The sequence below is a fragment of the Oryza sativa genome, chromosome 9 (assembly GCF_034140825.1).
Source record: "Oryza sativa Japonica Group chromosome 9, ASM3414082v1".
In the NCBI taxonomy this organism is placed as follows: domain Eukaryota; kingdom Viridiplantae; phylum Streptophyta; class Magnoliopsida; order Poales; family Poaceae; genus Oryza; species Oryza sativa.
Window position 1 is genome coordinate 18,714,057 of NC_089043.1, and position 14,660 is coordinate 18,728,716.

Here is a 14,660-nt window from a genome sequence, read left to right on the forward strand (position 1 = left end):
GCCACGTTACTCGCTAAGGGTTACGACGAAGCAGTCGTATTTGAGATAGGAAGTGCTTTGCACTTGGACGGCGCCGGGTATGATGCTCTTGTTCTAGTTTTAGCCGCTCATATGGTACTTATGGCGGAAAAAAAGACATGGCGGGTTGTCGTAAGTCCTAAAAAGAATTCGGATGAAAAATTCATGCCCGTTTTACTGAAGGGCACGCCGAATAGGGAGCTACGTACATAAATATTTCTTTGGCTAACTCTTTGAATAGGTCCAGCGGCTGAAACAAGGAGGCTAGCACAGTTGTGCTTTTGATTCAAGGCGGTTTGCAACCTATCTAAATGCAAGATGCCTAGGAAGCGGGATATTTGACATGGAGGTTTTGGGCAAACCGAAAGATCTCGTCACAAGTCCTATGGTTATTTTACATGGAATCTCGGCAAATAACAGCCGCCCAACAACAGTCTTATATGTGTGCATATATCGAAGCGTTGATGCACGCAAGCTGGTCCGGTTTATGTTATTTCTTACATAAGATATTTTTACTCCATACTTTTGTTTAAAGAATCATTCAAAGGATTTCATGGAAAAAAAAAAGTTCCGCCAAGTGCCAAGGATCGACATTTTGAACTAGAAATGTTAGATGGCACCGGATTATTTTTTTTCCACCTGGTGCTCTTACAAATGGAGAGAATGGAATGAGTAGAATTGATTGCACGACATTTATTACATAAATAACCGTTGATACTCGGTACATGTCCGGTCGTCTACCAATGTCGGCGGTGTAGCAGTAGACCTTTATTGAAGGTTGGCGTGTGGCTCATGATGCGATTACCTCCATAGCAGCCACTTTGAAGGATTCATCCATCAACTTAAACTTGTCAGCTGGGGCTGCATCGAGGACAGCTTTAGCTGCTTTCTTGTAGGCAAGTGAAGTTGCAGCAACTTTCTTCTCATCTCCTTGGGCCATCCCGAGAGCAGCAAAGGCGAACATTCTCCGCTTCCACGTGGCAGCTTCAACTTCATCCTTTTTTGCTGGTGGGGCAGCAGCCACAACGGAGTCGGCGGCCTCGTTGATGGCCTGAGTTGCCTCATCCAAGCGCTTATCGACAGGGGCGAGGAGGGCCTTGTTGAAGCTCTTCTCGACGGGGGCGTCGCATTCCACTTGCACTAACACGGCCGATGCCGCGATGGCTGCAAGGAGTAGGGCGACGGCTTTGGCCATTGCTAATGAACTGGACAGGGATCTTTCAATGTTGGAAGATGTTGCTACTGCGCGCGGATTTGCTGTGTGAGTTTGTAGGGATCATCGGGGCTTTAAATAGGGAAACACGTACCATGATAACCTAAGGCCAAGAGAGCTTCATGGTCCAAAATTGATTGGTTGCATGCATGTGTGCCAAGTGTTCGGTCCGTAGTGCATGCTATCCTTTGTCTTGACTGAGCCTGCAAGATCCAAATCTGGACTTCCACAACCCCGATATGAAATTTATATGTACGCAAGATGTTAAGGGCAGAAAACCCATTGTCCGGTTGGCAATAGGTACGCGAATGAGCATGAACGACGTGTCGAGGGGTGTTGTCAAAGAAAAACAAAGGTAAGAACCACTTTGGCAACAAATTCGACAAGGTCATCAGCGATTCTTATACGAGTCTACGCAACGGTCACTAAAGTTCCAATAGCATGTGAAGCTATAAACATATCATTCAGGTTCCTAGGCATCAAACTTCGCCAATGTTACTTACGGTGTGTTTGTGAGGAGGGGAAAAGAGAATATACGCAAAAAAGGGTGAGTCATCAGCGTATGATTAGTTGAGTGTTAATTATTTTATACCTTAAAAATGGATTAGTAGGATTTTTTAACCAACTTTTGTATCGAATTGTCTTGCGAAAAACACACCGTTTAGCAGTTCGAGAAGCGTGCGCGCGGCGAACGAGGGATTTTTTTCTCCGGATGCCAAAAAGGCAGCCTTAGAGCGTATAGAGTGTCACACCCTGATTTTCGTCTTAGGATTTATAAATTATTTAATAAATTATTAATAGAATTTATATGAAATGTTCAATAATTTGCAAGTGAAGTTAATTGTGGGAAATAAAATTTCCTAAATTTAAAGCATGGATGGATTTAATTTTTATTAAATTCTCCATGATTAATTATACTCTCTGGAATTTTCTCGGATTTTTCGGAGCTCAATTCCTAAATGATACAAAGAACATTTCAGTAATTATTTGATCAATAATGATCTAATTATAATTGTTAAGAGTTTTTCTTGTTTAAAATCCTTAAATTATAAATTGTTGTTTAAAAGGAATTATTAGAAATAATTTTAAAAGCTTAAAAGAGAAGATCTAATTTTAATTTGCTAAATCTCAATATAAAATTGAGCTAGATAAAATTTTATTAAATACTTTGCTTGTTCCTCTATTTTCTAGAATTTTCTGGGAATTATTTGAGCAAGGGAAGTATTTTTAATAAATGAAACAACATTTCACAAATTATTTTAATTGAAGAAAGTTCAAAAAACCCCTTCCTAAGCCGTTGGGCCGAATTCGGCCCAACTCTCTCTCTCTCCCGCGCGGCCCAAGCCGGCCCAGCCGAGCCGCCCGCCCTCTCCTCCTCCAGCCGCCGACATGTGGGGCCCACATGTCGGACCTCTCTTCAACCTCCGGCCGGCTGCCATGCCGAGCCCGACCGAGCCGCCTTCCGCCTCCAAATCCACCCCAATCCGGTCTCCTCGTGTCCGATTGATTGAGGGGTTTTGATCCTCTCGTTCTCCTCTATCTTTCCCCTCAAGAAACGGAGCAATCCGTTGAGTATCCTATCCGAATCAAACTCGTTTTCGAGTTTATCTCCAAAACCGAGTTTTGATTTTCTTGGATCGATTTCTCTCGTTTGGAGTCCGATCTCTTCAATCCAATGCTATATATAGGACCACCTCGTCGCCCTCTTTCGTTTGCCCCCTCTCCCGTGGTCTCCCGTGCCTCCTAGCCGCCGCGCCGCCGCCTTTTAGCCCGCCGCCGCCGCCGGCCGTCTTCAGCCGCGTCGCGCCGCCGTTTGCGCCGTCGCCGCCGCTTGCCGCCGCCGCCGTTAGGTGCACCGTGGTGAGGAGAACCTCGGCCGCCTGTCCCTCTTCGCCGCCGACCACCGGAGCTCCGCCGTCGCCGTCAACCCGAACCGCCGCCACCGTCCTCTTCGTCGCCGGCCGTCGTCGGTCATCGGTAGACGTTGTGGTGAGTACCGTTGGGTTCGCCTCGTCGTCCTCTACGCGTAGGTGTCCTCCAATCACCCGGCCAAGGTCCCTAGCTCCGGCGAGGTCGCCGTCCGAGTCGGCCGACCTGTGGCTGCCTTGGGTGACGTCATGCTGACGTCATCATCCTTTCTTTTTTTTTTTCCTAATAGATTAAATCTTCTGAAAATCATAACTAAATCATCGTAACTCAGTTTAATGTGGTTCAAGTTGCAAAAGTTGTATAAAATAAAGATATACATATTAAAATTGTCCATAAATTGAATTAAATTTATTTAATTCTTTTTAAATGGGCTTTAATTAGATTTAATCTTGTAAAACTCATAATAAATTCATTTGAAGTCAGAATGAGGCTGTTCAAGTCTCATAATTCATCTAAAATTATGATCTACGTGTTTGTTTACTTTATATGTATTGTTTATTTGGTTTTTATTAGTCTTTTACTTCGTTTTGCGTGTTAGCTTGTTGTTTCCGTCGTTGCGAAGGTTCGCGAGTGCGTCGGAAGTGATCAAGAAGATTAATTGAAGACCGATTATTGCAAGGCAAGTCACACAGATCCTAAACACAATCCTTTGAGCATGTTGATCCTATATTTAAATTCTCTATTTATTTCAACTGTGCATTTATTTTCGAATGTCACCGGGTGGTGTGAACCTATTCCTTTGTTAAGGCCAATTTGCATTGAATGCCCTATTCCTTGATACCTTGGGTAATAAATTGATTAGCTTGAACCTTATGTATTGGTTTGGTTCAGCTAAATGTTATATATATAATTGCTTAGCAATGCTTAGAAACATTAGCTCACTAATGGGATGAATCATATATACTACATTATTATTCATGGTTATATTTAATGGTAGCTCACGATGGTTAATCGTGTTATGATAATTAATTGGTAATTAAAATATGATTAATGGTGGGTTGTGAGCATATGGTTTTGAAGGTCGTGCTCATGGCAATTAAGGACCGGTTCGCGAGCTACTGTTGTGAAACATTTACCGTGCCAACCACAAGCCAGCATGGGCAACGGCTTTATCTTTTGTATAGCGTGATTCATTATAGTGCGCCAGACTGAGAACTGGCGAGAAGTCCACGGGGGTCGCTGGGGAGTCCATGCCTTGTTTTATAAGGGAGTGATTATGATCCAGGAAAGGTGCGCTGTAATGGGTTATGTTGTGCAAGGGGTATTGTCACAACTCCTTTCCGAGGTACCGTGGTGGTACTGAGGCACATGGTGACATGATGTGGGGTTGTGTCTTGTGGGTACAGTGGTACACCTCTGGCCAGAGTTTAATCTATTCGAATAGCCGTGCCCGCGGTTATGGGCGAGTTGAGCAATGTTTTTCATGATTAGTCTCACACCTCTCACAATAATTATTGATGGTTATAACTGGTAATGATTTGCTTAGCTCCTGGTTTGGAGTTAGATCTGTACAGCCGGGAATGGTTGTTCAGGATGGTTGGGCCTGAGCAGCATGGGTGTGCTGTTCAGTGTTGATTAAGATTGATGATTAATTACTCTACTGTTTTACTTATCTTAAATCTTTGCTAAATGCTGCTTTTGCAAATGAGCCTATATTATGCCATCCTTTGGAATCCTTGTGCACTTGCATATTTGCTGTGTGGCTTGTTGAGTATGTCATATGCTCATTCTTGCAATAATCAATCAACCTCAGTTGAAGAAAAAGGATCCAGAAGGAGAAGACGTTTGGCTTATACCCCAGTTGAGCTGCCTGTGGGAGTGGAGCCGGAGCTTCGCTAGATTTTATTTTCCGCTGCAGTTTTCTTCATGGTGAGGACTAAGTGCCTCTTAAGTAAGTATATATCGGTTTAGTTATTATGATGGATTTGTATATTAAATTGTCAGTTTGTGTACCTCGGCTGATTCCTGGACGAGGATTTTATGCACAAATAAGTTCGGAAATTACTAGTGAATTTCCGGGCGTGACATAGAGCAAAGGAGAAGTAAATGTCGAGGACATCTATGGTGAATATGCCACGTTACTCGCTAAGGGTTACGACGAAGCAGTCGTATTTGAGATAGGAAGTGCTTTGCACTTGGACAGCGCCGGGTATGATGCTCTTGTTCTAGTTTTAGCCGCTCATATGGTACTTATGGCGGAAAAAAAGACATGGCGGGTTGTCGTAAGTCCTAAAAAGAATTCGGATGAAAAAATCATGCCCGTTTTACTGAAGGGCACGCCGAATAGGGAGCTACGTACATAAATATTTCTTTGGCTAACTCTTTGAATAGGTCCAGCGGCTGAAACAAGGAGGCTAGCGCAGTTGTGCTATTGATTCAAGGCGGTTTGCAACCTATCTAAATGCAAGATGCCTAGGAAGCGGGATATTTAACATGGAGGTTTTGGGCAAACCGAAAGGTCTCGTCACAAGTCCTATGGTTATTTTACATGGAATCTCGGCAAATAACAGTCGCCCAACAACAGTCTTATATGTGTGCATATATCGAAGCGTTGATGCACGCAAGCTGGTCCGGTTTATGTTATTTCTTACATAAGATATTTTTACTCCATACTTTTGTTTAAAGAATCATTCAAAGGATTTCATGGAAAAAAAAAAGTTCCGCCAAGTGCCAAGGATCGACATTTTGAACTAGAAATGTTAGATGGCACCGGATTATTTTTTTCCCCCTGGTGCTCTTACAAATGGAGAGAATGGAATGAGTAGAATTGATTGCACGACATTTATTACATAAATAACCGTTGATACTCGGTACGTGTCCGGTCGTCTACCAATGTCGGCGATGTAGTAGTAGACCTTTATTGATGGTTGGCGTGTGGCTCATGATGCGATTACCTGCATAACAGCCACTTTGAAGGATTCATCCATCAACTTAAACTTGTCAGCTGGGGCGGCATCGAGGACAGCTTTAGCTGCTTTCTTGTAGGCAAGTGAAGTTGCAGCAACTTTCTTCTCATCTCCTTGGGCCATCCCGAGAGCAGTTATGGCGAAGATTCTCCGCTTCCACGTGGCAGCTTCAACTTCATCCTTTTTTGCTGGTGGGGCAGCAGCCACAACGGAGTCGGCGGCCTCGTTGATGGCCTGAGCTGCCTCATCCAAGCGCTTATCGACAGGGGCGAGGAGGGCCTTGTTGAAGCTCTTCTCGACGGGGGCGTCGCATTCCACTTGCACTAACACGGCCGATGCCGCGATGGCTGCAAGGAGTAGGGCGACGGCTTTGGCCATTGCTAATGAACTGGACAGGGATCTTTCAATGTTGGAAGATGTTGCTACAGCGTGCGGATTTGCTGTGTGAGTTTGTAGGGATCATCGGGGCTTTAAATAGGGAAACATGTACCATGATAACCAAAGGCCAAGAGAGCTTCATGGTCCAAAATTGATTGGTTGCATGCATGTGTGCCAAGTGTTCGGTCCGCAGTGCATGCTATCTCTTGTCTTGACTGAGCCTGCAGGATCCAAATCTGGACTTCCACAACCCCGATATGAAATTTATATGTACGCAAGATGTTAATGGCTTATAACACATTGTCCGGTTGGCAATAGGTACGCGAATGAGCATGAACGACGTGTCGAGGGGTGTTGTCAAAGAAAAACAAAGGTAAGAACCACTTTGGCAACAAATTCGACAAGGTCATCAGCGATTCTTATATGAGTCTACGCAACGGTCACTAAAGTTCCAATAGCATGTGAAGCTATAAACATATCATTCAGGTTCCTAGGCATCAAACTTCGCTAATGTTACTTAGGGTGTGTTTGTGAGGAGGGGAAAAGAGAATATACGCAAAAAAGGTGAGTCATCACCGTATGATTAGTTGAGTGTTAATTATTTTATACCTGAAAAATGGATTAGTAGGATTTTTTAACCAACTTTTGTGTTGAATTGTCTTGCGAAAAACACACCGTTTAGCAGTTCGAGAAGCGTGCGCGTGGCGAACAAGGGATTTTTTTCTCCGGATGCCAAAAAGGCAGCCTTAGAGCGTATATAGCAAAGGAGAAGTAAATGTCGTGGACATCTATGGTGAATATGCCACGTTACTCGCTAAGGGTTACGACGAAGCAGTCGTATTTGAGATAGGAAGTGCTTTGCACTTGGACAGCGCCGGGTATGATGCTCTTGTTCTAGTTTTAGCCGCTCATATGGTACTTATGGCGGGAAAAAAGACATGGCGGGTTGTCGTAAGTCCTAAAAAGAATTCGGATGAAAAAATCATGCCCGTTTTACTGAAAGGGCACGCCGAATAGGGAGCTACGTACATAAATATTTCTTTGGCTAACTCTTTGAATAGGTCCAGCGGCTGAAACAAGGAGGCTAGCGCAGTTGTGCTATTGATTCAAGGCGGTTTGCAACCTATCTAAATGCAAGATGCCTAGGAAGCGGGATATTTAACATGAAGGTTTTGGGCAAACCGAAAGGTCTCGTCACAAGTCCTATGGTTATTTTACATGGAATCTCGGCAAATAACAGTCGCCCAACAACAGTCTTATATGTGTGCATATATCGAAGCGTTGATGAACGCAAGCTGGTCCGGATTATGTTATTTCTTACATAAGACATTTTTACTCCATACTTTTGTTTAAAGAATCATTCAAAGGATTTCATGGAAAAAAAAAGTTCCGCCAAGTGCCAAGGATCGACATTTTGAACTAGAAATGTTAGATGGCACCGGATTATTTTTTTCCCCCCTGGTGCTCTTACAAATGGAGAGAATGGAATGAGTTGCACGACATTTATTACATAAATAACCGTTGATACTCGGTACGTGTCCAGTCGTCTACCAATGTCGGCGATGTAGTAGTAGACCTTTATTGATGGTTGGCGTGTGGCTCATGATGCGATTACCTGCATAACAGCCACTTTGAAGGATTCATCCATCAACTTAAACTTGTCAGCTGGGGCGGCATCGAGGACAGCTTTAGCTGCTTTCTTGTAGGCAAGTGAAGTTGCAGCAACTTTCTTCTCATCTCCTTGGGCCATCCCGAGAGCAGTTATGGCGAAGATTCTCCGCTTCCACGTGGCAGCTTCAACTTCATCCTTTTTTGCTGGTGGGGCAGCAGCCACAACGGAGTCGGCGGCCTCGTTGATGGCCTGAGCTGCCTCATCCAAGCGCTTATCGACAGGGGCGAGGAGGGCCTTGTTGAAGCTCTTCTCGACGGGGGCGTCGCATTCCACTTGCACTAACACGGCCGATGCCGCGATGGCTGCAAGGAGTAGGGCGACGGCTTTGGCCATTGCTAATGAACTGGACAGGGATCTTTCAATGTTGGAAGATGTTGCTAATGCGCGTGGATTTGCTGTGTGAGTTTGTAGGGATCATCGGGGCTTTAAATAGGGAAACACGTACCATGATAACCTAAGGCCAAGAGAGCTTTGTGGTCCAAAATTGATTGGTTGCATGCATGTGTGCCAAGTGTTCGGTCCGTAGTGCATGCTATCCCTTGTCTTGACTGAGCCTGCAGGATCCAAATCTGGACTTCCACAACCCCGATATGAAATTTATATGTACGCAAGATGTTAATGGCATATTACCCATTGTCCGGTTGGCAATAGGTACGCGAATGAGCATGAACGACGTGTCGAGGGGTGTTGTCAAAGAAAAACAAAGGTAAGAACCACTTTGGCAACAAATTCGACAAGGTCATCAGCGATTCTTATACGAGTCTACGCAACGGTCACTAAAGTTCCAATAGCATGTGAAGCTATAAACATATCATTCAGGTTCCTAGGCATCAAACTTCGCCAATGTTACTTAGGGTGTGTTTGTGAGGAGGGGAAAAGAGAATATACGCAAAAAAGGGTGAGTCATCAGCGTATGATTAGTTGAGTGTTAATTATTTTATACCTTAAAAATGGATTAGTAGGATTTTTTAACCAACTTTTGTATCGAATTGTCTTGCGAAAAACACACCGTTTAACAGTTCGAGAAGCGTGCGCGCGGCGAACGAGGGATTTTTTTCTCCGGATGCCAAAAAGGCAACCTTAGAGCGTATAGAGCAAAGGAGAAGTAAATGTCGAGGACATCTATGGTGAATATGCCACGTTACTCGCTAAGGGTTACGACGAAGCAATCGTATTTGAGATAGGAAGTGCTTTGCACTTGGACAGCGCCGGGTATGATGCTCTTGTTCTAGTTTTAGCCGCTCATATGGTACTTATGGCGGAAAAAAAGACATGGCGGGTTGTCGTAAGTCCTAAAAAGAATTCGGATGAAAAAATCATGCCCGCTTTACTGAAGGGCACGCCGAATAGGGAGCTACGTACATAAATATTTCTTTGGCTAACTCTTTGAATAGGTCCAGCGGCTGAAACAAGGAGGCTAGCGCAGTTGTGCTATTGATTCAAGGCGGTTTGCAACCTATCTAAATGCAAGATGCCTAGGAAGCGGGATATTTAACATGGAGGTTTTGGGCAAACCGAAAGGTCTCGTCACAAGTCCTATGGTTATTTTACATGGAATCTCGGCAAATAACAGTCGCCCAACAACAGTCTTATATGTGTGCATATATCGAAGCGTTGATGCACGCAAGCTGGTCCGGTTTATGTTATTTCTTACATAAGATATTTTTACTCCATACTTTTGTTTAAAGAATCATTCAAAGGATTTCATGGAAAAAAAAAAGTTCCGCCAAGTGCCAAGGATCGACATTTTGAACTAGAAATGTTAGATGGCACCGGATTATTTTTTTCCCCCTGGTGCTCTTACAAATGGAGAGAATGGAATGAGTAGAATTGATTGCACGACATTTATTACATAAATAACCGTTGATACTCGGTACGTGTCCGGTCGTCTACCAATGTCGGCGATGTAGCAGTAGACCTTTACTGATGGTTGGCGTGTGCGGACTCGTGGGAATTGGTCCTTCGGGTTGGGCTGAGAAAATTGTTGGGGTAAGTACAGACTTTTCCCTAAGGGGTAGTAGAGGGACCTGATATGAACTTTGTCTAAACATGGAGGATTGTACAGAGGATTGAAGTCTTGGGCCTGGTCAGAAAATATAGGGAACTTCGATAGACTTTTACCGAGAAATTAATTTCTCTGGCCTAGAAAGAAATAGAGGTCAGCTAGACTTCTATAGAAGGATTAATGTCTGGGCTTGAACATGGAAGTAGAGGAGATCGAATAGACTTTTTAGAGGGAAGATGGCGCACAGGTAGGAATAGTCCTATTTTTCTTTTCCTTTTCCTTTATTTCTATTTTCTTTCTGTTACTCTCGATCCTTCTCTGCTCTGTCTGTCTTACGTCTTTCTATTCCCTTTTTCCTTTGCTGTGTCTCTGTTTCTTTTCACTCACAGGAGGGGGATGGAGGCTGGGCGCATGCTAAGAAAAATAGTAGTTCCCATCTTGGATAGGCATGAATTGAAATATTAGTTTCTATTCCAGACAATAGTGAATACATTCTGGCAAAGCCGAGTAAACGTGATCGGCGCTTACCCACAGGGACATGAATAGAAAATCAGATAGCACATCCATGACTCACATGGAACATGAATAATTAAAACCGAAAACAAAGAACTAAATTGAAAATCATATTGCACATCCATGTCAAGCATAGAATATTAAAATAAGAATAACATCGTAAACATAAGATGAACTCGAAACCTAAATAGCATGAACAATAATTTGAACGTAAGCAATCACTTATCACATAGAAATATATCGGTAATAAATAGATAAAGCAAACCATCCATGAATAACACAATTAGTTCATCATGTATTTGCCTTTTAAACTCGACGGCAACCCGGCAAACCACCCTCCACACCAGATCTATCCACACCTATGGAGCAAAACTACGGATAAGCCACTATATTCAACTAATGGTAGTTACAAGGGATATTCAACTAATGATAGTTACAAGGTTCAATTCAACTAGAAATAAATTAAATAACTCAAGGAAATAATGATCTTATTAATCTTGATATGAAATCATATTAACGTTGGTAAAATCTAATATCATATCATTAATTTCTTTCTAGCTAAACTTCTCATTGGTTCCATTTAACTAGAAATAATTTTATGAGTGATCAAATAATTGATCATAATTTTTCCAGCAATTTTAACGGTTCAAAAGAAATTAGCAAGTAAAATTATGTAAATGATTAAAGGAATTATTAAATCACCGGGTGTTAAGAATTTCTCATTTCGGCCGGCCCAAGCCTACCAAGGCGGCCGAGAACCGGGTCGGCCCGTATTTACGCGTGGGATAAGTCTATTTCTCCTCCCTCATCTCTTGAGGCTGATTGAATAGTCTCTCTCATCGCAAAACCGGTATAACACCACCATTTTAAAAAATCAGTTGTGAAAGAACATGTAGCCTAGTGGTTGCAGTGACCTGAGTAGCACCCAAGGTCCTGAGTTCAAATCTCCATAGAAGTGAATTCCAGATTGGATTATTTGAGAGCTAAGCTGTTCCTAATTTAAAAGTCTAAAAAAATTTTAGAAAACCGGTGCAAGTCAACTCTTTCGGTTCGGTTTGACTCACTGAGCCAGCATCTTCTTCCTTAGAGCTAGCAAGTGGGACCCATATATCAGTGACTTCCACCTCATCGTATTTTCTACCTTGCCTCTTAGGCCGGGAGGGCGACGGCGGAGTTAATATGTCAATGGACGGACCAGTGTAGGTCAAATAAAATTGTTTTGTTTAGACACGACCCACACCTGAACAGATCGAAGATGAGAAGATGTTAGAGCAGGTACAATAGCAGGCTATAAGCCATATATCAGTGACTTCCACCTCATCGTATTTTCTACCTTGCCTCTTAGGCCGGGAGGGCGACGGCGGAGTTAATATGTCAATGGACGGACCAGCGTAGGTCAAATAAAATTGTTTTGTTTAGACACGATCCACACCTGAACAGATCGAAGATGAGAAGATGTTAGAGCAGGTACAATAGCAGGCTATAAGCCAGCTATAAACATATTTAAAAGAGATAAAGGAAGAGAGAGAGGAGCAGCAGAAGAAGATGTTAGAGCAGGTACAATAGCAGGCTATAAGCCAGCTATAAACATATCTAAAGTATTGAAAGAACTAAAGTTTCTTGCAATCTGGTTGGGCCACGTCATCTAAAATATATGGACCGTCCGATTTCCCCTCGAGACAACATGAGCCGTTCGATCCTTCACTTGGTGTAACCTCCTCGTGATACTCTGAGAAACTCCTTTTTGCAGAGAGGTCCTTCCACGTCCCTACGATGAAATCGCGATTCCCCTTTGTGTCGTCTTCTCCTTGTCAGTTGTCACGCTCGCGCCGCATCCGCTCCCGAAGCCGAATCGCCCTCGCGCCTCATCTCCTCGTCGTCACCGCCGCCGCCGCCTGCCCACTGCCACCTCTTCCCCGCCGTGCCGTCGCCTGCTCTCCACTATCACCTCTTCCTAGACCCCGCCACTGGCGCCGCTTCCTCCTCCTCGTCCCTGCCCTCCACCTCCAGCCCCCCGCCACCGCCTCTTCCTCCTAGTCCCCACCGGTACCGTCGCGCCGCCTGCACCTCCTCGTCCCTTTCCTCCACCCCTAGCCCCACGTTGCCGCCGCTTCCTCCTCCTACTCCTCTCCTCGTCTCCCTTCAGAAAGCCAGCTTCAAAGCTCCAAGAAAGCCAGCTTCAAAGCTCTATGGCACATCCCAGAGCAATGGCAGCATGGATGCAGGTGAGGACACCCAGCCGTCCGAGCCGACCGTGGTAAAGCTTTCATCAAGGTGCTCGAGGCCGACTCCATGTGAGTTCACCCGATCTTTCCTCCTGCTTGCTACTCCAGTATTTGGGCTGAATGTATAGCTCTGCTCCTGCTATGAGATTGATAAGTTGTTGTTGCTTCACATGTCCGTTCTCCCAAATACGTTGAACTCTGTGCTGCTCAAATACAACTGGCAGTGTTGATTTGAATTATGGAACCATAATGGTCAGTTACTTAGTTGTTTGAATTTAATATCCAGAAACATCCACTGTTATGTTGTAAAACCTCCTGGCTTTCAATGGGCAAAACCTAATAGAAGACTTATTCAGTTTGGCCTTGGTGAAATCTGTAACCTGGAAACATATTGTTTTGTTTTCATATATGCAGATCCAACAAATGCTTTGGTTATTACTCAGTATAGTGGAATTCCATCGCTCATCAGCCCGTTAAAGAATACTGTTAATTTTCTAAAACTAAGAGCAATGCCATTACTTAATCTCTATTCACTTATGAATAGGAGGTTTTGTTCTTATGGGAAAGTAGAATTCACTATTGATTCCTCAATTTTTTTGTAGTTTTTTCTATGCGCGCTAACTCAGCAAGTTTTTTATGGGCCTAATTGTTCAAAGACAGATTCTTTTAGACTCTAGATTGAATTACACTGGGATACTTGACCTGTACATATTTTTCTATAATTCCCATCTAACCATAGCTTTTGCTAGCAGACTACAAAATAGAATTTCCTAAAACCTGATTTCTGATTATAACATTTTGTACATAACAGGTTGAAATCAGATGTGCATATGTAATGGCTCAGTTCTGCTGACCACCAATAAATCATAGTATTCTGATAGGAATGTAAGTGTAAAACAGAGGATTGCAAAACACAGAAATGATCGTTTGATTGGACCACAGGAAAAACATAGGAATCGGATGAGAGAGATAGACTCAAAAGATTTTTACCAAGAGGTTGGATCTCTTGCTAAGTTTCCTCCAAAACCTATATGCAACAAGCCATTCCATAGGAATTTTGTGGGATTTGGAAAACTTCAATCCTTTGAATCAAATGGCTACATAGGAAAATTTCCTATAGAATTTCAATCCTATGTAATTCCTTTGAATCAAAGGGACCCAATCTGCACAAGTTGATGCCATGTCTTTGTTTACACTTCTTCATTCTCTTCTCATGCTGTAATTTGAGACTTCACATTCAATGGCAGTATTTGCTCCTCGATTATGAGTGTCCCGCGCCGATTCACTGACACCAATGACAACTACAACGCCGCCGCCAATTACACAGTGCTGACAAAGTGACAATTGTTTACCACGTCCGACCCACCAATATCTTTCGATGATATGAAATATGGAAACCAAAAGCCTGTTGATCCTACCACATAGAATCTCATATCATAAATTACAGGTTGTATAGAGAGGCTTTTATATAGGAATACAGAGTCGCGCAACGCGCGACAAAGGTGGCTAGTTTTAAAGAGATAAAGGAAGAGAGAGAGAGGAGCAGCGGGCTACAGATCTGTAACCAACTGCAGCACGGACTCCAAGACGTAGTGTGTGTATGACAGGTGGGACCAAGTATTATTAGTATAGCAAGCAATTATTGTATAAATTGGCTATTACATTGGTTATAGATGATTTGGAGCTAGTAGTGGGCTTTACTATTAAACTTCTTAAGGAGAGACAGCGTGCGAAATCTTAAAGAGAGACAACAGCGTGTGAAAGGGAGTGATTAGGGTTGGGAAGGGGCGCGCAGTTGGGG

The 14,660-nt window shown here is 43.3% G+C and overlaps 3 protein-coding genes and 1 long non-coding RNA gene across 5 annotated transcripts; 1 reads left to right on the forward strand and 3 right to left on the reverse strand.

Moving 5' to 3' along the window:
• Nucleotides 1–574: 574 nt before the first annotated feature.
• LOC107278179 (uncharacterized protein OsI_031781) lies at nucleotides 575–1,303 on the reverse strand. The gene has a single exon (XM_015755398.3). The coding sequence runs from the start codon at nucleotides 1,211–1,213 to the stop codon at nucleotides 809–811; it is 405 nt and encodes a 134-aa protein (XP_015610884.1). The 5' UTR covers nucleotides 1,214–1,303; the 3' UTR covers nucleotides 575–808.
• Nucleotides 1,304–5,715: 4,412 nt separating this feature from the next.
• LOC4347012 (uncharacterized protein OsI_030282) lies at nucleotides 5,716–6,507 on the reverse strand. Its single transcript, XM_015755781.3, has one exon. The coding sequence runs from the start codon at nucleotides 6,442–6,444 to the stop codon at nucleotides 6,040–6,042; it is 405 nt and encodes a 134-aa protein (XP_015611267.1). The 5' UTR covers nucleotides 6,445–6,507; the 3' UTR covers nucleotides 5,716–6,039.
• Nucleotides 6,508–7,729: 1,222 nt separating this feature from the next.
• LOC107278011 (uncharacterized protein OsI_030282) lies at nucleotides 7,730–8,518 on the reverse strand. The gene has a single exon (XM_015755780.3). The coding sequence runs from the start codon at nucleotides 8,447–8,449 to the stop codon at nucleotides 8,045–8,047; it is 405 nt and encodes a 134-aa protein (XP_015611266.1). The 5' UTR covers nucleotides 8,450–8,518; the 3' UTR covers nucleotides 7,730–8,044.
• A 3,926-nt stretch (nucleotides 8,519–12,444) lies between these two features.
• Nucleotides 12,445–14,054, forward strand: LOC112936372 (uncharacterized). 2 transcript variants are annotated; one of them, XR_010734896.1, is made up of 2 exons: nucleotides 12,445–12,928; nucleotides 13,671–14,054. It is a non-coding gene; the product is annotated as an uncharacterized lncRNA (long non-coding RNA). The 2 variants fall into 2 exon arrangements; XR_003238467.2 differs by lacking the exon at nucleotides 13,671–14,054 and adding an exon at nucleotides 13,084–13,231.
• Nucleotides 14,055–14,660: the final 606 nt, after the last annotated feature.

Excerpts from the sequence above, each read along its gene's own strand:
- LOC107278179 (XM_015755398.3), bottom strand. The coding sequence starts at position 1,213 with ATGGCCAAAGCCGTCGCCCTACTCCTTGCAGCCATCGCGGCATCGGCC.
- LOC4347012 (XM_015755781.3), bottom strand. The coding sequence starts at position 6,444 with ATGGCCAAAGCCGTCGCCCTACTCCTTGCAGCCATCGCGGCATCGGCC.
- LOC107278011 (XM_015755780.3), bottom strand. The coding sequence starts at position 8,449 with ATGGCCAAAGCCGTCGCCCTACTCCTTGCAGCCATCGCGGCATCGGCC.